Raw genomic sequence first — 22,945 nt, forward strand, 5'->3', positions numbered from 1 at the left:
GTACCATATTTTTCACTCTACAAGACGCACCAGACCACAAGACGCACCTAGTTTTTGGAGGAGGAAAACAAGAAAAAAAATATTCTGAATCTCAGAAGCCAGAACAGCAAGAGGGATCGCTGCACAGTGAAAGCAGCAATCCCTCTTGCTGTTCTGGCTTCTGGGACAGCTGCACAGCCTGCATTCGCTCCATAAGATGCACACACATTTCCGCTTACTTTTTAGGAGGGAAAAAGTGAGTCTTATAGAGCAAAAAATATGGTAATTAATCTGCTGCTACCCATTTTTTCTTTTAATTATGCTGCTTTCTTCATAATTGGGGGGGAGTTATGGCTTATTGCTAAAATGTTATGGCGTAGCAGATGTCAGATTGTTCTCTTTAATTTGTAACTTTTAATGGATAAAATGGTAAATAGAAGCGCTAATTATTTTCGCTGCCTGGGAATCTCCACTGCGGAACGGAAGCGGATCTAACAGAGCAGCTTAATTTGGTTCTCGAAATCCTCTCCTGGAACCCCAACTGGTCCCAGTTTAGGAATCATTGCTCTGAACCCACAACAGGTCAATAATACACACATGCAAGGAAGAGCGGCTGAAAAAAAATGTTTAGGAGGGAATTAAAGTAATAGCACACCTAGCAGACACAAGAGATTTAAAGGCAGAATGGGGGGAGGAAAAGCAAGGACCAAAATGCAGGGACTGACAAAAATATACACATAATAAAAAGGGCTCTGGTAGTTTAACAGTTAAAGTCCCATTCAAGGTGGCTCTGCTGGAGGACACAGTCAAACACCAGTTCAAGAGTCTATTTCATTCCCATTCATGCCCCTTAAACTGCCTTTTCATTCATTCGAAACTTCCCTGAATGCTACATGATCTTAAAGCAACACAGCTGTTCTCCAGTGACCTATTCTCCTGGGTCTCCCTGTTGAGAAAAGGCCTGGAAGGCAGAAAGCCATCGGAAAGTCCTTTGTTGCAACAATTAGTACCTGGATTTGCAAGGGATGGGGAAAGGAGGGAGGATATCCCCCCCCCCCGCAGAAAACTTAGCAGTGCTTAAAAGAGGGGAGGGAGGATGAGGGCTCTGTTCTCTCTTCAAAATTTTACGAACCTCTATTATTCATTTCAGCAATGACAGACAGCATCGTAAAAAGCAGAGACATCACCTTGCCAACAAAGGTCCGTATACTTAAAGCTATGGTTTTCCCAGTAGTGATGTATGGAAGTGAGAGCTGGACCATAAAGAAGGCTGGTCCCCAAAGAATTGATGCTTTTGAATTATGGTGCTGGAGGAGACTCTTGAGAGTCCCACGGACTGCAAGAAGATCAAACCTCTCCATTCTGAAGGAAATCAGCCCTGAGTGCTCCCTGGAAGGACAGATCCTGAAGCTGAGGCTCCAATGCTTTGGCCACCTCATGAGAAGAGAAGACTCCCTGGAAAAGACCCTGATGTTGGGAAAGATGGAGGGCGCAAGGAGAAGGGGATGACAGAGGACGAGATGGTGGGACAGTGTTCTCGAAGCTACCAGCATGAGTTTGACCAAACAGTGGGAGGCAATGGAAGACAGGAGTGCCTGGCGTGCTCTGGTCCATGGGTCACAAAGAGTCGGACACGACTAAACAACAACAACAAATTATTCATTTCCCACCCCCCACCCCTTCTGAAAAACAACAACTTTAAATGCTTTGCAGCAATAAGTAAGGAAATGGCCGCTCTCTGGATATTGGAATGCAGCTCTCATCAATCCATTAGCCCTTTCAATCCATGACAACTCAGATCAGAAGGGGAAGTTCCATTGAGGCTCTTAGAGCTTACTCACGAGTAAGCAGATGCAGGGTTGCAGCCAGACACGTTGATGCTCTTCATAAAGTTCCTAATGGAGCTAAGTGATTATCTGCAAAGATTATCCGAGTGTGAAATGTCACCCAGCACTGATGTTCTTCTCTGGCAGTTCTTAAGGCTAACAGCTCACTTTCCTCTCCTCACTGCATCACGATATTTTTAGGCTTTTTTTATTGGTCTTTGTCATTCTGCCAGATTAATTGATGCCGGTTGTCATATAAGCTCCCTGCAAACTAATGAGAAGAAATGCTCAACAAATAGTCTAACCTCTGTGCAAGCTTTGTGCAAGCAGATAAAGAGGAATGGTCAATAAAACATGTTGTCCGGAGGTGCCCTTTGTCAGTGTCTGGCTTGCAGCAATCAGGTTTGGGGGGCATCTGCCAGTTAACATGCAACCGCAGTCAGCGTTTGATGGTGTCCGGGGGCTGACATGCAACAGCATCTAGTAACATTTGAACTATGTCCACTTAATTCATTTGCATCCGCTTGAATAGGTAAACCAAACCAAAGAGTCAGATTTCAAAGTGGGCTAACATGTTTTGATTCTGAAACTGAAATGCCAAGTTTTCGATGCTTTCATAGAGGTTTTCTGCTGGGGCGTTCCTGTCCGCCTTTCTTTTCCTTCTCGAGTTCTTCCAGTACGTATCTACAGCCTCATAAGCTGGCTCTGTGCTTGGCTTCCTGCCGTTGCCTACCCACGATTCACAGCCAACAGACTCATAGCAGGGTTCAATAGCGGGAGGCTGGAACAATGAGGGCGGGTGCCCTGCCCCCCTGCCATCTGATTCCTGATGGACAGATGCCACCAGGGCATTTCCTGGGCTCATCTCCTCTTGGGATGGTCTGTCTCCACTGTGCCCGCCAGAGCCCTTGGTTTTCTTCTTCTCCTCCTTCTTTCTCTCCTTGCGCACCACTGAATACATTTCTTCTAACTACGAGAGAAGCAGACATTAGGGGAGCGTCAATAAAATGGCTTTGGGGGTCAGTTTCATGCACCTTTGATCCTATGAAAGCCCTCGAGGCAAGACAGCTTTTCTCTTGCCATTCTTCACAAGGGATACCCCAGTGCACTGGTGAATTCAATAGTAGTAGTAGTAATAATAATAATACTACAAAAATGCTGACAGATTTTCACAAGGAATTTCATTAAAAACACACAACTAAATTGCAAACTGGAAAAAGAGACATGGTGCGAATCTACACTGGTTGGTTATTACGTTGTTTTATAAAGATGTGACACTGGAGGGCGCTGAAGAGCAGCGATACGTTGAGAATGGGAAATTGCATTGAGAGCTTTATTATGTTTTTTTGTAGCCTTTAACAGCGATTTTACAGATCAGTATAGATCCAGCCATTAACTGACAGATTCGCACTTCCCTCTTCCAACCCCAGTACAGTGGTACCTCGGGTTACATACACTTCAGGTTACAGACTCCGCTAAGCCAGAAATAGTACCTCGGGTTAAGAACTTTGCTTCAGGATGAGAACAGAAATCGTGCTCCAGCAACACGGCAGCAGCAGCAGGAGGCCCCATTAGCTAAAGTAGTGCTTCAGGTTAAGAACAGTTTCAGGTTAAGAACGGACCTCCGGAACGAATTGAAAACTTAACCTGAGGTACCACTGTATAAGTTTTTTTAAAATGTATTTTTATTAAAGACTTTCTTGATTTACAAAGGTATGTGCCATGTCTCTCTCTCATATATTTTCCCCCATGTAACTTTTTTTTTTTTTTACAAATCAGTTTCATTTGTTGAGACATTAGGAAGAATAGGGGGGAAGAGGTGGAGGGGGGTGGAATGTTTCTGTTTTACTTGATATATGTAGGGTTTGGTGTCAGCGTCGCTTGTGCAGGTTCTCTGCTGTTCGCTTGTGTTCCTTTGGTGGTGAGAGAGGTTGGGGTTGGCCTAGGGTGTGGCTGTCTGTGATTGGCTGTGGTGGTCTTTGTTTTCTTGTGTGAGTGGGGTGGGTGCAACCCCAGTATAATTAAGAGCAATGACCCCCCCATCGGGGGGGGGTTTACTTCAATTCCACAGAAATGGGAGGTCTCTTATACTGGTGACTGGGACTGGCCGCTGGGACCACATAACACCGGTCCTGAGAGATCTGCATTGGCTCCCAGTACGTTTCCGAGCACAATTCAGAGTGTTGGTGCTGACCTTTAAAGCCCTGAACGGCCTCGGCCCAGTATACCTGAAGGAGCGTCTCCACCCCTATCATTCAGCCCGGACACTGAGGTGCAGCGCTGAGGGCCTTCTGGTGGTTCCCTCATTGTGAGAAGTGAGGTTACAGGGAACCAGGCACAGGACCTTCTCGGTGGTGGCGCCTGCCCTGTGGAACGCCCTCCCTTCAGATGTCAAGGAAATAAACAACTATCTGACTTTTAGAAGACATCTGAAGGCAGCCCTGTTTAGGGAAATTTTTAATGTTCAATGTTTTATTGTATTTTTAATATTTTGTTGGAAGCCACCCACAGTGACTGGGGAAACCCAGCCAGATGGGTAGGGTATAAATAAATTATTATTATTATTATTATTATTATTATTATTATTATTATTACTTATTTTCCTGCTTTCTTATCTTTAAGAGACATCTGAAGGCAGCCCTGTTTAGGGAAGTTTTTAATATTTAACGCTGTATTGTTTTTAACACTCAACTGGGAGCCGCCCAGAGTTTCTGGGGAAACTCAGCCAGATGGGCGGGGTATATATAATAAATTATTATTATTATATATACCTGTACTGCTTGAGCAGTGTGAAGTGTCGTTGCTAGAGATCCCTGCTGCGATGCTTCAGAGGCCCCTGCCTCCATCCCCGTGCGCTGGTGGGCCTTCATCTTCTTCCCTTTCAGAACACAGGCGTACTCGGGTCCTGTTGCTGGGTCCTCTTGCCCCATAGAATCCTCCTCCTCCTCCTTCGTGACAGGGCTCGGTTCCTCCGTTGCTTCCTCCGACACTGACATGGATTCATACAGCACGTCCTCGGCTCGGTTTTGGAAGCTCAGGTTTGAGTAAGTCTGGTCTGGGGACACCAGGTCCACTGGGGGGGTGCGGGGAAGCCGTCTCTGGGGCAGGATGATGAAGCTGCAGCTGGATATCGTCCCATCGTCTTCGCTCAATGCGTAAGGGATGTTGCCGCTGGCTGACCTCAGATCTAGAGGAGGAGGATGCAAGAAGCATAAGAGAAGGTATTGTTGGAGTGGCATAGAATGGATGAACAAGTTAAATCTGTGATGATAGATTGGACAAGAGATGTTGGACACAATATAATGTTGGAAGTTTGGGAAAGGTTGTGGAAGAAAGGGGTTAAGTTTACTGCATGTACTGTATTAAAAGAAAATATCATGAAAATGATGTATAGATGGTACTCAACCCCAGTAAAACTAGCAAAGATTTATCATGTGAGTGAAAATTTAAGTTGTAAATGTAAAGAAAAGGATCTACCTTTTTTCATATGTGGTAGACCTGCCCCAAGGTGAAAGACTTCTGGGGAAAGATTTATAATGAGTTGAAAAAAATGTTGAAATATACATTTATGAAAAAGCCAGAGGCCTTTCTCCTTGGAATAATAGGTTTGGAATTGCCCCCAAAAGATGTTAGATGGTTTTCGTATGCCACAACTGCAGCAAGAATTTTGTTAGCCCAAAACTGGAAACTACAAGAAATACCAACAGTGGAAGATTGGCAGATGAAGATGATGGACTTTTTAGAGCTGGCCGACCTGACTGGAAGAATCCGCGAACAGAAAGAGGAGGAGCATCAAGAAGAATGGAAGAAATTTAAGGACTATCTAGCTAGATATTCTAATATAACATAAGTAGAACTACTTGTAAGTACCAAATAGATCTAGGAATTAAATATGTTGAATTGTATAACATTGTGGATTGAAAATATTATGAAAAGAAAGAAAGATGTTAATTGAATAAGTCAATTTTATTTGAAAGTGGATATTGGAAAACTGCTACAATGAGTTTTATGGAAACTCAGTTAGGGGGGATTCGAGGAAGTCATTCAACAATGACAATTAAATTGGGATTTTAACAGTTAGGGTATATATTTGTTTGTTTGTCTTTTTAATATTGTAATGTTTTTCTTTTATGTTTGTTATAAATTTGGAAAACCAATAAAAAAAATTTGGAAAAAAAGAGGAGAAGCATAAGAGGAGGAGACTCCAGAATCAGAATTCAAAATGACATTAACAGATTGGAGAACTGGGCGCAAGTTAACAAAATGAATTTTAATAGGGACAAATGTAAGGTTCTGCACTTAGATAGGAAGAGCCAGATGCACAATTATAGGATGGGTGACAGCTGTCTTACTAGCAGTTCATGTGAAAAGGATCTAAAGGGTCTTGATCAGGTCCAGCAAACTTTTTCAGCAGGGGGCCGGTCCACTGTCCCTTAGACCTGGTGGGGGGCCGGACTATATTTTGGGGGGAAAATTGAACTAATTCCTATGCCTCACAATTAACCCAGAGATGCATTTTAAACAAAAGCACACATTCTACTCATGTAAAAACACCAGACAGGCCCCACAAATAACCCAGAGATGCATTTTAATTAAAAGGACACATTCTACTCATGTAAAAACATGCTGATTACCGGACTGTCTGCGGGCCGGATTGAGAAGGCGATTGGGCCGGATCTGGCCCCCGGGGCTTCATTTACCTACGCATGCTCTAATTCAGGGGTCAGCAAACTTTTTCAGCAGGGGGCCAGTCCACTGTCCCTCAGACCCTGTGGGGGAATGGACTATATTTTTTGGGGGAAACTGAACGAATTCCTATGCCCTACAAATAACCCAGAGATGCATTTTAAACAAAAGCACACATTCTACTCATGTAAAAACACGCTGATTCGTGGACCATCAGTGGGCTGGATTTAGAAGGCAATTAGGCTGGATCCGGCCCCCGGGCCTTAGTTTACCTACCCATGGTCTTGATGGACCACAAACACAACGTGAGTCAACAGGGTGATGCAGCAGCAAAAAGGATAATGCTATTCTAGGCTGCATCAACAGAGATATAGTGTCCAGGTCAAGGGAAGTCATAAGGTAAAGGGACCCCTGACCATTAGGTCCAGTCGTGACCGACTGTGGGGTTGCGATGCTCATCTCGCTTCATTGGCCGAGGGAGCCGGCGTACAGCTTCTGGGTCATGTGGCCAGCATGACTAAGCCGCTTCTGGCGATTCAGAGCAGCGCACGGAAATGCTGTTTACCTTCCCGCTGGAGTGGTACCTATTTATCTACTTGCACTTTGACGTGCTTTCGAACTGCTAGGTTGGCAGGAGCAGGGACCGAGCAACGGGAGCTCACCCCGTCGCGGGGATTCGAACCACTGACCTTCTGATCAGCAAGCCCTAGGCTCTGTGGTTTAGACCACAGCACCACCCGCGTCCCTAAGGGAAGTCATAGTCCCACTCTAATCTGCCTTGGTCAGACCCCACCTGGAGTCCTGTATCCAGTTCTGGACACCACAATTTAAGAAGAGTGTTGACAAGCTGGAAGGTGTGCAGAGGAGGGCAACTGAGATGACCAAGGGTCTGGAAACCAAGCCTGATGAGGAACAGTTGAGGGAGTTGGGTATGTTTAGCCTGGAAAAGAGGAGACTGAGAAAAGATATAACAGGGGGATGGTAAAGGGGACCCCTGACAGTTAAGTTGTGGGTGAACATATCAGACGACACAGCGATTCTTCAAACAGCTCTTGTTTATTCAGAGGCCAGAACAGAACTGACCTCTATTTCTTTGGAGGTCTTTAAGCAGAGGCTTGACAACCATATGTCAGGAGTGCTCTGATGGTGTTTCCTGCTTGGCAGGGGGTTGGACTCGATGGCCCTTGTGGTCTATTCCAACTCTATGATTCTATGATTCTATGAAGGGTTCAGTCAGCCTGCTTATATAGAGCTCCAGTACAGCGTAACTGTAACAACTTTCTAAAACTATCCAATCACTGAACGTCACTTTCGATCCCTTATTTGCATAACTATCTACAGTATCCTCCTGCTGGCCCAGGGTGAGAACTTCAGTACATAACACTGACCATTAGGTCCAGTAGTGGCCGACTCTGGGGTTGCGGCGCTCATCGCGCTTTATTGTTCGAGGGAGCTGGCGTACAGCTTCCGGGTCATGTGGCCAGCATGACTGAACTGCTTCTGGCGAACCAGAGCAGAGCACAGAAATGCCGTTTACCTTCCCGCTGGAGCGGTACCTATTTATCTAGTTGACTTTGACGTGCTTTCAAACTGCTGGGTTGGCAGGAGCAGGGACCAAGCAACGGGAGCTCACCCCGTCACGGGGATTCGAACCGCCGACCTTCTGATCGGCAAGTCCTAGGCTCTGTGGTTTAACCCACAGCGCCACCTGCGTCCCTGAAGATATGATAGCCATCTTCAAATATCTTAAGGGCTGTCACATGGAGGAGGGAACAAGCTTGTTTTCTCCTGCTCTGGAGGGTAGGATTCAAACCAAGAAAGGAGATTCCGACTAAACATTTGAAAGAGCTTTCTGAGAGCAAGAGCTGTTCACCAGTGGAACGGACTCCCATGTAAGATGGTAGACTCTCCTTCCTTGGAGGTTTTTAAGCAGAGGTTGGATGGCCATGTGCCCTGGATGTTTTAGCTAAGATTCCTGCATGGCAGGGAGTTGGACTAGATGACCCTCAGGGTCCCCTTTCAACTCTAAGATTCTATTATTCTTTCTCCCTGCCCCTGGGGACCTAAGCTGGGTTTCCCTTTCGCCAGCTATGCCCTGCTCCTGTAACCACAAAAGCGCTGAGCCCCCACAGGTGATGCTTTAGGATTTGTCTGTGCACAGTCAAAATTGTATGTGCCTAGTTCTTCCTGTTGGTATCAGGCGGTTGTCTCTTCTGTACGCTTTCTGGTGCCTAGTAAAAACACTCTTGTTTTGTCAAGCCTACCCAGGTGCTTAGAGTTTTAATGTGACATGAGTTTTAATCTGTTTTGAGCCTATTGTTATTGCAACTTTTCGAAAGTCTGGAATATTTCTTAGGAATGATCTTTATTTATTTTATTTTTTAATGGCTTGAGGGTTGAATAATAATAATAATAATAATAATAATAATAATAATAATAATTATTTTTATTTATACCCCGCCCTCCCTGGCCAGAGCCGGCCTCAGGGCGGCTAACACCAATAAAATCACAGTAAAAACATAATAGGGGGAAAAGAGAGGGGGAACAAAAAATCCAATTTAAAATACAGGTTAAAATGCAATTTAAAATGCAGCCTCATTTTAAAGTAGCCGATAAATCAAGACCATAAGGGGAGGGAAACATAAGGGTCAGACTGAGTCCAAACCAAAGGCCCTGCGGAAAGATGTCAAATCCCGCAATCAAGCGGTGCATAAATTTTATGAAACAGATAAATGAATAGCCAAAACAAGCTTGGGAAATGGCTCATATATTATTTGCAATTTGCAGCAGCACGGGCAAATGCTCCTTTGCCTCCAACCTTTGTTGCCTCTCAGCTTGGAATCCTGAGATTTGAACTGGATGCCAGAATCTTTGGGAAACATGCGACGACTTACTTTTTGCCTTGGAATTTGTCCTGTTCAGCTGGTGTGAGTTAAGGACCGTCAAGAGCTCCGTCTGCAAAACAAGAAGTTGTGTCTGGGCGGTGGGCACAGTGGCGTAGGAAGGGGGGTGCAGTGGGTACGGGTCGCCCCAGGTGTCATCACTGAGGGGGGTGACAAAATGCCAAAAATATGTGTTTCTGAAAAAATAACTCCCGCACCCATCGCATGCCCCTTCTTACGCCACTGCAGAAACACTCTTCCCTTGAGTGATTTCCAGAAACCAGAAGCATTGCAGCCACCAACTTTGCAGGCAGAGCACAGCCTTCATGGCTAGTAGCCTTCGACAGCCCTCTCCTCCATGAATCTGCCTAATCCAGAGGCGTAACCAAACAATTAAACCTCTGTGTTGCAAACAATTATCAGTAATATCCAAGGCAACACGATGACCAAGTACAACAATGCAATATCGACATAAACTCTTTATATAGTCTATACGGGACATAGAACAATATGAGAAACCAAATAAACAGAAATCTTATAAATCTCTGACAGTCACTAAATGTGCACTCTTGATGGATTCTCTTGAAAACATAGACCCAAATAAACATAAGTCTTATAGGTCTCTGAAAGTCTTTGTGGGCTATGCAAGTCTCTGAAAGAAGCAATGGGTCAGATTCTTATCAGGTGAAAACAAGCCGTAAAGCTTTGTTTTATGACGTCCAACGCTGCCGAAGTGGTCCGCAAACAGACGTAGTGAACAGTGATTCCAGATATACCCACTGTTTCGTGGAATTCTTCTTCAGCACAGAAGAAGGATACAGAAATGCTTCATAAAAAAAGGTAAAGGGACCCCTGACCATTAGGTCCAGTCGTGGCCGACTCTGGGGTTGCGGCGCTCATCTCGCTTTATTGGCCGAGGGAGCCAGCGTACAGCTTCCGGGTCATGTGGCCAGCATGAATAAGCCGCTTCTGGCGAACCAAAGCAGCGCACGGAAACCCCGTTTCCCTTCCCGCCAGAGCGGTACCTATTTATCTACTTGCACTTTGACGTGCTTACGAACTGCTAGGTTGGCAGGAGCAGGGACCGAGCAACGGGAGCTCACCCCGTCGCGGGGATTTGAACCGCCAACCTTCTGATCGGCAAGTCCTAGGCTCTGTGGTTTAACCCACAGCGCCATCCGCGTTGATTTATATGGTGAATGGAATTGTATAACAACAATATCTATGGAGCAGGGGTAATAAAGTTAATCCAGAGGCGTAGCTAGGTGAGGCGTGGGGCACTGGGCGGCACACCGTGGAGCCTGCAGCGTTCCTGAGCCACGCATCTCTCCCAGGCAGACTTCCTGCAAGCTCTGCACTGCTTTTTTGAGCAGCGCGGGGCATGCGTCTGCCCACCGCCTCAGCAGCCCTACAGCTGATGGGGAGGCCGCAGAGAGACTCCACGCAGCGCGCCCTGCCTTGGCTTGCCCCGCCCCATAGGCAGTTGGCCCCGCCCCATGGGCGGCTTGCTCCGCCCCCGGCTGCAGGGCGCATGCACTGCCCCGGGCACCTGAGCGACTAGCTACACCACTGGTTGGGCAGCTGTCCGCATCCCTGGAATTGCAGCAAATGGTACACACACACCCAACCGAGTAAATAAATAAAAATACTTAACTAAAAGTAGAAGGGATCAGAATGTTTTAATGCTTGCTGAAGTCACTCGGATGACGTTGTGGCACATTCTAGCGATGCAACTGCCAACCCAACTAAGCAATGGCTTCTGCAAACCAACCAATCGCATCGGAGGTTGCTCGGTCCTGCCCCGCGCCCCCCAACCCTGGCTACGTCCATGTGCACAAAGAATGTACTTGTTATCGGGGAAACCATATGTAGAAAGGAAAGAGGTCTACTCACTGCTTCTTCCAGCATCGCTCCATCTTGTGGAATTACTCTGTTCTTCTCTTTCCTGAATGGCAGAAAAAGAGATGGAACGAATCATTCATGGGGCAGTTTAGCAACACCCTGGTCAGCTAGTGGGAGTACAGAAGGTCCACGTATTTTTGCTGGACTAGATAGCCACCTGATCAAGAGGCCCATTCCACACAATGTAGGAATCAGGCCTTTTCTGTGGTGGCACCTATTCTTTCGAACTCTCTCCATTTAAACACCACACAGATGCTTTCGCCATCCCTTTTCATTACCTGCTAAAAAAACCACCCTTTTTTGGCCAGCCTTACAAAGTTCTGTCATTTTCTTTCTTTTTCTTTTTTTATTGACTTAATTTTTTTTTATACAGACAGCAAAACAAAGAAGCCTAAATTAACATTGCCTTCTACCGATAAGAAATAATAATAACTATTACAATAATGAAAATACTAAAAGTACATTTACTTTGCCTTTTAAACTTCTATTCTGGTTGCAATATATTACTATTCTATAAGAATCTATTATATCCTTTACTGTCCCATATATTATTTTATTTCCTAAATTCAACCTAACCTTGAAGCCGACTCTGGGGTTGCAGCGCTCATCTCGCTCTATAGGCCGAAGAAGCCGGCGTACAGCTTCCGGGTCATGTGGCCAGCATGACTAAGCCGCTCCTGGCAAACCAGAGCAGCGCACGGAAACGCCATTTACCTTCCCGCCGGAGCGGTACCTATTTATCTACTTACACTTTGACATCCTTTCAAACTGCTAGGTTGGCAGGAGCAGGGACCGAACAACGGGAGCTCATCCCGTCGCGGGGATTCAAACCGCCAACCTTCTGATCGGCAAGTCCTAGGCTCTGTGGTTTAATCCACAGTGCCACCCGTGTCCCAGTTGAAATTTATATATATATATTGTCCAGTGGCACCTTAGAGACCAACTAAGTTTGTTACAAAAGCTTATACCAAGAACAAACTAAGTTGGTCTATAAGGTGCCACTGGACAATTTTCATTTTATTTTTTTATATGCTTTGAGGTTTGTTCGTTTTTCAGTCAAGAGGCAGGTAAATTGTATGAACGAAATGAATGGGATGTTGCAGAACCTGGGCCCCCAGGCACTCTATCTGGAGAAGACTTGCCAATTATGGGTGAGAGCAGCTCAGATGCTTACCTCCTGCAAAGTGCGCAGAGGGCCAAGAGACAGGCAGTTAGGCCAACCAGGGAGACGACAAGGAACGAAGGGAAGAAGCCGCCAGCGCCCGCTTCCTCCAGGGGTGGAGCCATCAGTGGATTCCCCTGAAAGACGCACTCGGCATAGGATGCTGTGGGGGAGAAAAAGCACAAAGGACCATCAGACTCCCGGGATGCAGTTTGCCTCATTCATTCTGTTAGGATGTGGGTGAACATATCAGACGACACAGCGATTCTTCAAACAGCTCTTGTTTATTCACCGGCCAGAACAGAACTGAACTGAAGGGTTCAGCTAGCCTGCTTATATAGAGCTCCAGCACAATGTAACTGTAACAACTTTCTGTAACTATCCAATCACTGAACGTCACTTTCAATCCATTATTTGCATATCTGAACTATCTACAGTATCCCCCTGCTGGCCCAGGGTGAGAACTTCAGTACATAACACATTCATTCTGCCTTATACAGAATCAGACCATTTGTCCATCTGGCTCAGTACTGCAATAATAATAATAATAATAATAATAATAATAATAATAATAATAATAATATTTATTTATACCTCGCCCTCCCCGGCCAGAGCCGGGCTCAGGGCAGCTAACACCAATAAAATCACAGTAAAAACATAATAGGGGGGAAAGAGAAGGGGGGGGGAGAAACCAATTTAAAATACAGGTTAAAATGCAATTTAAAATGCAGCCTCGTTTTAAAGTAGCCAATAAATCAAGACCATAAGGGGAGGGAAACATAAAAGTCAGACCGAGTCCAAACCAAAGGCCAGGTGGAACAGCTCTGTCTTGCAGGCCCTGCGGAAAGGTGTCAAGTCCCACAGGGCCCTAGTCTCTTGTGACAGAGCGTTCCACCAAGTCGGGGCCAGTGCTGAAAAGGCCCTGGCCCTAGTTGAAACCAATCTAACCTCCTTGAGGCTTGGGACCTCCAAAGTGTTGTCATTTGTGGACCTTAAGGTCCTCCGCGGGGCTAGATGGGCCATTGGCCTGATCCAGCAAAGCTCTTCTTATGTTTCTGTGCTACAGTGGTACCTCGGGTTACAGACGCTTCAGGTTACAGACTCCGCCAACCCAGAAATCGTACCTCGGGTTAAGAACTTTGCTTCAGGATGAGAACAGAAATTGCGCAGCGGCAGTGGGAGGCCCCATTAGCTAAAGTGGTACCTCAGGTTAAGAACAGTTTCAGGTTAAGAACGGACCTCCAGAACGAATTAAGTTCTTAACCCTGAGGTACCATTGTATTTTGTTCTCGTGTTTTACACCCCATAAAGATGGCCCTCACAATCAAATCGTGGAATCCACAGGCAAAGTGGATTTTAAGCAAGCTGGTTGAGTGTTGGATCCCCAGCATAACAATGGAAGCTGAAAGGGAATGTAAGAAAGTAAAGAACTTTTGGGAAATGATATATAATGAGATGAAAAAGATGTTGAAATATACATTTTTTTAAAAAACCAGAAACATTTTTACTTGGTATTATAGGTCAGGACATTAATGGGCATGATTTTAAATTGTTTTTATATGCAACAACAGCAGCAAGAGTGTTGTTAGCCCAGAAATGGAAGCAAGAAGAAATTCCGACGAAAGAAGAATGGCAGGCAAAATTAATGGACTACGCAGAATTGGATAAAATGACAGGAAGGATTTGAAACCTGCGGGACCAGAGATTTACAGAAGATTGGAAGAAGAATACGAACTATCTGAAGAGCAATTACTGTTGAAAATGATATGTTAAAAAGCTAATAAAAATTTTTATATATAAAAAAAGAAAGGCTCCTTCTTACAGACTCTTAACGAAGCATGCAAAATATCACAGACCTCTTGCAGGTTGCACTCTGGTTGGCAATCGGTTTCCTGTGCCTCTGAGCCACAGGGCCTGCAAACCCGAGGGAGCTGTCGCTGCATCGCCAATCTGTCAACCACTGCTGAGCTGTGGTCTCTGCTGTTCCCCGTGTTGCAAACAAGGACGACCTGCTATGCTCATGCGCTCAAAGGTCAAACGGCACACAGGAAGCTGAGTGCGGCATGCGCCGTTAGGCTCCCCTTAACACAACTCTCTCTGTTTCCAGTACCGTAAGAACAGAGGCGGATTTAGGACATCGCGGGGGCCAAGGACACACCTTCCTGCTTCCGTCCCGAAGCCTAGTTAAGTGCTGGGCAATTTTGTTGTTGTTTAGTCATTTAGTCGTGTCCGACTCTTCGTGACCCCATGGACCAGAGCACGCCAGGCACTCCTGTCTTCCACTGCCTCCTGCAGTTTGGTCAAACTCATGCTGGTAGTTTCGAGAACACTGTCCTACCATCTCGTCCTCCGTCGTCCCCTTCTCCTTGCGCCCTCCATCTTTCCCAGCATCAGGTTCTTTTCCAGGGAGTCTTCTCTTCTCATGAGGTGCCAAAGTATTGGAGCCTCAGCTTCAGGATCTGTCCTTCCAGTGAGCACTCAGGGCTGATTTCCTTCAGAATGGAGAGGTTTCATCTTCTTGCAGTCCATGGGACTCTCAAGAGTCTCCTCCAGCACCATAATTCAAAAACATCAATTCTTCGGCGATCAGCCTTCTTTATGGTCCAGCTCTCACTTCCATACATCACTACTGGGAAAACCATAGCTTTAACTATATGGACCTTTGTCGGCAAGGTGATGTCTCTGCTTTTTAAGATGCTGTCTAGGTTTGCTGTAGTGCTGGGCAATACAGCTGCAAATAAAACGTTTTAAGTGAGTTTTAAGTGCAATATACAATGTGACACTAGATGGCGATGGTGAGCCTTATGGAAAAGTCAGTGTATTTATTTTTTAAAACAACAACGTTAAAACAGAAGCAGCATTTTCAAAATGGTTTTTATATGTGTGTAGATTCCACCCTGGGATGCGGGTGGCGCTGTGGTCTAAACCACAGAGCCTAGGGCTTGGCGATCAGAAGGTTGGCGGTTTGAATCCCCGCGACAGGGTGAGCTCCTGTTGCTCGGTCCCTGCTCCTGCCAACCTAGCAGTTCGAAAGCATGTCAAAGTGCAAGTAGATAAATAGGTACCGCTCCGGCAGGAAGGTAAACGGCGTTTCCGTGTGCTGCTCTGGTTCTCTAGAAGCAGCTTAGTCATGCTGGCCACATGACCCGGAAGCTGTATGCCGGCTCCCTCGGCCAATGAAGCGAGATGAGCATCGCAACCCCAGAGTCATCCGCGACTGGACCTAACGGTCAGGGGTCCCTTTATATTTATCTTTAGATTCCACCCTAGAGTCCTCCTGCCACCTTCCCAAAGCCTAGTTATCATGTTCCCAGCTTTGGGAAGGAGGGTGCTAGATCCCTGCCAAAGACTTGTGCCTCCTTCCTAAATCCCAGTGCCTCCCTTACCAAGTTTTGGGAAGGGGGCACAAAGAGAGGTGCCAAATGTTGGCCTTGCACAGGGTGCCATATTGCCAAGCTCTGCCCCTGATAAGAACGTAAGAGGGGCCTGCTGGATCAGGCCAATGGCCCACCTGGTCAAGCATCCTGTTCTCACAGAGGCCAAGCAGATGACTGTAGGAAATTCGCAAGCAGGATTCGAACTCAGGAGCACTCTCGCCCCTCCTGCCATTTGCAGAAAGTTGTATTCAGAAGCATTGCTGCCTCCAACAGTGGAAGCAAAGGAGAGCCATCATGGCTAGGAGCCATTGAGAACCCGCTCCTCCTCGTTTGTGATTATTCCTAAAATCACAAACGATATTCCTGGCAATCAAAGGAAAGTATTCCTCCATGCGTCAACGGCTGCCAGGATGCTCACAGCAAAAAATGGGAAAGGGAGAAAAATTCCATCCATGAAAGAATGGCAAATTAAATTTTGTGAATATATAAATCTGGCAAGACTCACAGCTTTCATAAGGGGACAATCAGACCAAAAATTGTTAAAAGAATGGGGATATGCTAAAGAGTATATGAAAAAGCATTGTTCTGGAGTAAGCATATCGGTATGCAACGAATGAAGCTTTGCAGGGTTAAAGAAAGAGAAAAATTGTGTAAAAAGTATAAAGATAGAAGTAATAGAAGTAATCTACATTAGACACAACAACTTAGAAAGAGTAAAAATTTTGAGGTCTTAGAACAAAGGAAGGAAGTCAATACGTGTGTATGTATGTAATGACTAGATTAGAATGATGATATGGTTTTATTTGTATTTTTGTGTGTTGTTTTTTGTTCTTTTTTCTTTTGTGTTCTTTTTCTCTCTTCTTGTTTGTACTGTTTTATTTTGGATTCAATGTTTGTAATTTTGGTTGTAATTTTGCATTGAAAAAAAGAGAGCGAGCCCTCTCCTCTTTTATCTTGATTGGCAGCTATTGCTGTTTCCTGTGGGAGGGAGTTCCGCAGTCTGACTATGCACTGCACGAAGGGCTTTATTTTATCTGTCCTGGATCTTACAACATTCAGCCTCATTGACTGTCCACAAGTTCCAGTTTGATTATGCCAGTTATAACCTCATAAATTTCTAGCATGTCGCCTCTCCCTTCTCTTTTCTTCTCCTAGTCCTACAGACCCTCCAAGTGTCGCTGTTTTCCAGGGACGGTTCCGGATTCACAGAAGCCATTTCGGGTTTTTATTTGATCCCTTAATGTCCCCCTTTTCCTTAGCGCGTCCCTATTTTCGTTGGAGAAATGTTGGAAGGGATGGAGTTATCTGACCCCCACAAGCCATCTGAAGGCAGCCCTCTATAGGGAAGTTTTAAAATGTTTAATGTTTTATTATGTTTTTATAGTATGTTGGAAGCTTCCCAGAGTGTCTGGGTCAACCCAGTAAGATAGGCAGGGTATAAATATAAAATTCACAAGAACAGAATTTCAACAGAAGTAGCTCATAAAGTTCATAAAGTTCTAGCTACTACTATGCTATAAGATCCACTGTCCTGTGATATCATATATGAGTCTGTACTACTGATGAAGCCCAGGACGACAAAACAAGGCTAATATTCCGGAAATCATAGAATCATAGAATCATAAAATCATAGAGTTGGAAGAGACCACAAGGGCCATCGAGTCCAACCCCCTGCCAAGCAGGAAACACCATCAGAGCACTCCTGACATATGGTTGTCAAGCCTCTGCTTAAAGACCTCCAAAGAAGGAGACTCCACCACACTCCTTGGCAGCAAATTCCACTGTCAAACAGCTCTTACTGTCAGGAAGTTCTTCCTAATGTTTAGGTGGAATCTTCTTTCCTGCAGTTTGGATCCATTGCTCCGTGTCCGCTTCTCTGGAGCAGCAGAAAACAACCTTTCTCCCTCCTCTATGTGACATCCTTTTATATATTTGAACATGGCTATCATATCACCCCTTAACCTCCTCTTCTCCAGGCTAAACATGCCCAGCTCCCTTAGCCGTTCCTCATAAGGCATCGTTTCCAGGCCTTTGACCATTTTGGTTGCCCTCCTCTGGACACGTTCCAGTTTGTCAGTGTCCTTCTTGAACTGTGGTGCCCAGAACTGGACACAGTACTCCAGGTGAGGTCCGACCAGAGCAGAATACAGTGGCACTATTACTTCCCTTGATCTAGATGCTATACTCCTATTGATGCAGCCCAGAATTGCATTGGCTTTTTTAGCTGCCGCGTCACACTGTTGGCAAATCCTTGTCTTAGACTCTGTGAAAGGATTCTGTGGAACTGCAACAACCTTTCGTACGGACTGTTGGACTCTATGAACAGACAGGTGGAATAGACTTTTTCCCTTATGCATAAACTGATTAGAGAATGAACTGATCCACTGGGTCTTCTGCTTTCTTCGTTGAACTTTATGAGCTACTTCGGTTGAAATCTACAATTCAATACAACAAGTAGTATATATTATTTTTTCAAACGTACAGCCGGTTACGTCTTGTGTGTTTATTGAATAAGTTTCACGTAACCAGAGGTTTGTTGTTGTTTTGTCCATTCCCAACAGCAAGGGCTGGCTGGCTGGGCCCCCTCACCCACTTGCTTGCTTATTCTAAGGCTGCCTCAGCTCCAGGCAACCAGCACCCTCTGGCCAGCCCCAAAGGCACCATTCACCTGGGGAGTTTGTAGCCAGGGCTGCTGCAACAAACAGCTGTGCAAGCCTTTGGGAGGCAGAGATGCGAGGGCATCAGAGGAGGGAGGGAAGGAAAGAGGCACAGAGGCCAGTGTTGCCCGCTGCACCCCTGACCATCCTTCAAGGCACCCCAGGGTGCCACGGCACACAGGTTGAAAACCACTGCCATAACTAACCTGGGCCGTTACCTAAAATAAACCCACTCAGTCTTGCCACAGCCTGATGCTTATCAACTTGCGGTGACACAGAGGCAGAATTTTTCAGTGTTTGCCCCAGTGTTACAAAATGCAATCCCTGCTCCATCGGTTTGGGCGTTTTGATGGGTTTTGAAGACTTACCTGCTTATGGAAATTCCCTTGGTCTCTCAACCAGAGTCTGGTGTTTTAATTGCTGTTTTTTAAAGGTATTGTCTTACTGTATGTTCTAATTGCAGGTGCTTCTATTTAATGTTTGCGTAACTGGTTTTTACACTTTGAAAACTACTGGGAAGCCTTTTTTTAAAAAACCCCCGAATAACACGTATTTTTATTTATTTGACCTTGCTTTTTTGTTGCTGTTAGCAGCTCAGAAAACACTTTTGTAAAATGAAAGGGAGATGAAGTCAAATGAATTTTAAAAATGCAGTTAGAGGGCTAGCATCGCAGGATGTTGATGCCCCCAAACTGGTGCCTGAAGCAGCCCATGGTCCCAACACAAGCCTCCCATCGACTCATCTCCTCCTAACTAAACGAAGTCACAGTCGCTGCCCCTCATGAAGATGCTGGGGTTGGACAAGATGATTCTTTGAATCCCTTGTAACTCTACAATTCTGACATTAAAACAGACTGGATAACCCAACCTCTCGTCCATAGAGACTAAAGATCAAGAAACATTTATTGATTGGAATTGTGTGATAGCTCAGTCGGTAGAGCACAAAGCTCTTAATAATAATAATAATAATAATAATAATAATAATAATAATAATTTATTATTTATACCCCACCCATCTGGCTGGGTTTCCCCAGCCAGATGGGCAGCTTCTAACAAAATATTAAAATACAATAGTCTATTAAATATTAAAAGCTTCTCTAAACAGGGCTGCCTTCAGATGTCTTCTAAAAGTCTGGTAGTTGTTGTTCTCTTTGACATCTGGTGGGAGGGCGTTCCACAGGGTGGGTGCCACTACCAAGAAGGCCCTCTGCCTGGTTTCCTGTAACTTGGCTTCTCGCAGTGAGGGAGCCACCAGAAGGCCCTCGGAGCTGGATCTCAAGGTCCGGGCAGAACGATGGGGGTGGAGATGCTCCTTCAGGTATACTGGACCAAGGCCGTTTAGGGCTTAATCGCAAGGCTGTGGGTTCGAGCCCAGCACTGGGTGAAAGAGTCCTGCATTGCAGGTTGGACTAGATAAGCCTTATGGTCCCTTCCAACTATAATTCTATAGTTCTAGGATACCCCTCCTCTTATAAAAAAGCTAGTGGGACATATCTGATTCTTTCCCTCCTTTCAGTCTCACAGCAGGATTTTAAGCTTCAAAGGGCATAAATTTAGGGCACTTCTCTCTCTCTAAAGCAGCTCTTGCCAACCAGATGTTTTCAGATTGCAACTCCTGTCACCCTCAGTCACAGGGTTGTCATGGCTGGGACTGGGATGCACTGAAAGCCCAAAACATCTGGGGGATGTTGGAGGATGCTCTTAAACATTGCCGCCGATTTGGACATAGTTGTATTTATGGCATTTATATCCCCCCAACAAGTAACCTAAGATGGCAACATAGCTCCTGCCCTCCTCATTTGGTCCCCACAACAACCCAGTGAGGTAGGCTAGGCTGAGAGGCAGGCACCAGCCCCCCCCAAAGGTCACCCACTGAGCTTCATGGCCAAGTGGGAATTTGAACCCTGGTCTCCCAGGTGCTAGACCAGCACTCTGATACACCACACTGGCTCTCCTGAAACGGCTAAGCCTTTCACCCCCTCCTCTGCCAAATCCAGCTTACGAAGCAGAGAGCCACCTCTGAAAACGGGACGTGCTCAAAGCATTGCCTGGCCCCTAACTGGACAGGTGCTTGGGGCAGCAGCATCTCAGAACATTTCCTTGGAAACAAATCTCCTGGGATGCTCATCCCAAGCCAAGCGTGCCCAGGATCGCAGCCTTAAGACAACTTTTAGAGGCGCGGAGAACCGCCACAGTTCAGGTTACTTACTTTAGCAGTGGGGGAGACAGAGGCGGGCAAAGGGCATCTCTGCAATCGGCCCCAGCGATCGGAATCCCTTGATCGTTCGGCTTGGCCTCACCGTCTTCTAGAATAAAAGGTCAGGTCCCAGCTTTCTGGGTGGCTGCAAGCAGCTCGGTCGCACGGCTGACTTTCCCAAGGTGGGTGGCCTCTGAGCGGAGGCCACATGCGCCTGTGGCACAGCCTGCTTCCTGCCCGCATCGCCCAACTGCACGCTGCTTTGCAAAACCAAAAAAATGAAAAGCAAAAGTACCAGTGGCAGGTAGATGCGACCAGAAGTGTGCTCCACTCCCCACCCCCTTGTGGAACATCTCAGCAGGGCCTCATATCCGTGGAGGGTAGGTTTTTCAACGGCCAAGGTACATGAATGGAACTTCCATGTGCAGCCGCAGTGTATCTCTGAAAGTCAGCTGCTGTGAGGGGCGGGGTGTTGTTCCTTCCCACCTTGCCTATGTGCTTCCCAGAAGTGGCTGGCCAATAATAATAATAATAAAATAATAATTTATTATTTGTACCCTGCCCATCTGGCAGGGTTTCCCCAGCCACTCTGGGCGGCTTCCCACAAAGATGAAAAATACATTAAAATGTCACCCATTAAAAACTTCCCTGAACAGGGCTGCCTTCAGATGCCTTCTAAAAGTCCAGTACAGTGGTACCTCTGGTTACGTACTTAATTCGTTCCGGAGGTCCATTCTTAACCTGAAACTGTTCTTAACCTGAAGCACCACTTTAGCTAATGGGGTCTCCTGCGGCCGCTGATGCGCGATTTCTGTTCTCATCCTGAATCAAAGTTCTTAACCCGAGGTAATATTTCTGGGTTAGTGGAGTCTGTAACCTGAAGCTTATGTAACCCAAGGTACCACTGTAGTTGTTTTTCTCTTTGACATCTGGTGGGAGGGTGTTCCACAGGACGGGTGCCACTACCAAGAAGGCCCTCTGCCTGGTTCCCTGTAGCTTTGCTTCTCGCAAAGGTATACTGGACCCAGGCCGATTAGGGCTTTAAAGGTCAGCACCAACACTTTGAATTGCGCTCAGAAATATACTGGGAGCCAATGTAGGTCTTTCAATGTAGTTGTGTGCTCTTGGCGGCCACATATAATATAAAAAAACAAGATGCTGTGTTATGTGGACACGTGGTTTGAGCCATCAACCGTGAGTTAAATTAAGAGCTCTGTGCTAGTAACCTCATCCTATTTCAGGCCAGAGGAGGGGCAGATTATTTCCCATGCTTTCTGGGGCCAAAGCGGGGCCCAGTATTATTCGGTGGGAAGGAGAAGGCTCCGATATGAAAACTTTTCCCTAGTAATATCAGAGAATCACAAACCACCCTTTAAAACATGTTATCTACCACACATAAATGTAGCCTGAATACTTTATTGTGGATGCAAAATATGAGGTGTCGGAATTCAAGCCAAAAGTCAGAGCCTCCAGCTTAGCTCTTAGGAATTTGGCCACCCTCCAGGTGCCCGGCTTGAATCCTTGTTTACCTCCCCTGCCAGCGACTGCCGGCAAGATCAAGGGAGGTCTCTTCGGCGATCCTCCTCAACGTGAAGGAGAACACACCACTCCTCCCACTCCTCTCCCAGGGAGGGGGGAAAGAGACAGACAGAAATATATTTACATGTCTTTATTCCTGTCGTTCACCAGTACAGAGAAAACATGTCTGCACACTCTGCTTCCCTGCTGCAGAGAGAGAATAAACTCCACCCATGTACTTCCAGTACAGGGTCATGTGCTGCTCTGAGGTAACATCCGGCTCTCAGAGCACTTTACAAACTGCTCCTGGTTCCCACGGTACAATCCAATAACACCCACATCCTGTTTACCATTCCAGCCACCTGGTGCTTGCTTCTGCATTGCTCCTTTTTCGTAACATCCTCCCCCAAAAGAATCAATGCGTGTTGCAGCAAGCAAAGCATGATCCAGAGAAGAAAACAAACAGTTGTTATACACATAACACTCCCCTGTTGTTTCAGTTCCACCCTTGGAACTCCCCGCCACTGGTTTCCCCAGTGTACCTCTCTGGTTGTCTGGCTTCCAAGGAATGAGTGCATCTGCATTACCTTGGCTAGCAACTCTCTGTTGTGTCTTTGTCTCTGACTTAGACACAGCTCCAACCTGTCCTCGGTTGTTTACAACAGCAACACATGCAACAGCTAAGTTAGCAAACTCTTTTGAGTACCTCTTGGGTGGTTGACCCTTTGTAACTCTCTCAGACCTACGTATGAGGTGCTG

General features: G+C 46.0%; 1 protein-coding gene across 1 annotated transcript; it reads right to left on the minus strand.

The window, feature by feature from the left end:
* Nucleotides 1–312: 312 nt before the first annotated feature.
* Nucleotides 313–21,188, minus strand: LOC128416602 (uncharacterized). The gene is made up of 6 exons (XM_053394550.1): nucleotides 20,681–21,188; nucleotides 12,450–12,600; nucleotides 11,267–11,318; nucleotides 9,386–9,446; nucleotides 4,577–4,992; nucleotides 313–2,775 (listed from the first exon to the last, which is right to left on the minus strand). Exons 2-6 carry the CDS (start codon nucleotides 12,560–12,562, stop codon nucleotides 2,356–2,358), a joined length of 1,062 nt encoding a protein of 353 aa, XP_053250525.1. The 5' UTR covers nucleotides 12,563–12,600; nucleotides 20,681–21,188; the 3' UTR covers nucleotides 313–2,355.
* Between the last annotated feature and the right edge of the window lie 1,757 nt (nucleotides 21,189–22,945).

Source organism: Podarcis raffonei, chromosome 6, assembly GCF_027172205.1.
Source record: "Podarcis raffonei isolate rPodRaf1 chromosome 6, rPodRaf1.pri, whole genome shotgun sequence".
NCBI classification, from domain to species: domain Eukaryota; kingdom Metazoa; phylum Chordata; class Lepidosauria; order Squamata; family Lacertidae; genus Podarcis; species Podarcis raffonei.

Coding starts and splice junctions, on each gene's coding strand:
- LOC128416602 (XM_053394550.1), bottom strand. CDS start 12,562: ATGGCTCCACCCCTGGAGGAAGCGGGCGCTGGCGGCTTCTTCCCTTCG. Junction 4,993..9,385: donor GACAAATTCCAAGGCAAAAA/GTAAGTCGTCGC, acceptor CTCCTCCTCTAG/ATCTGAGGTCAGCCAGCGGC. Junction 2,776..4,576: donor ACACTGCTCAAGCAGTACAG/GTATATATAATA, acceptor CTTCTCTCGTAG/TTAGAAGAAATGTATTCAGT.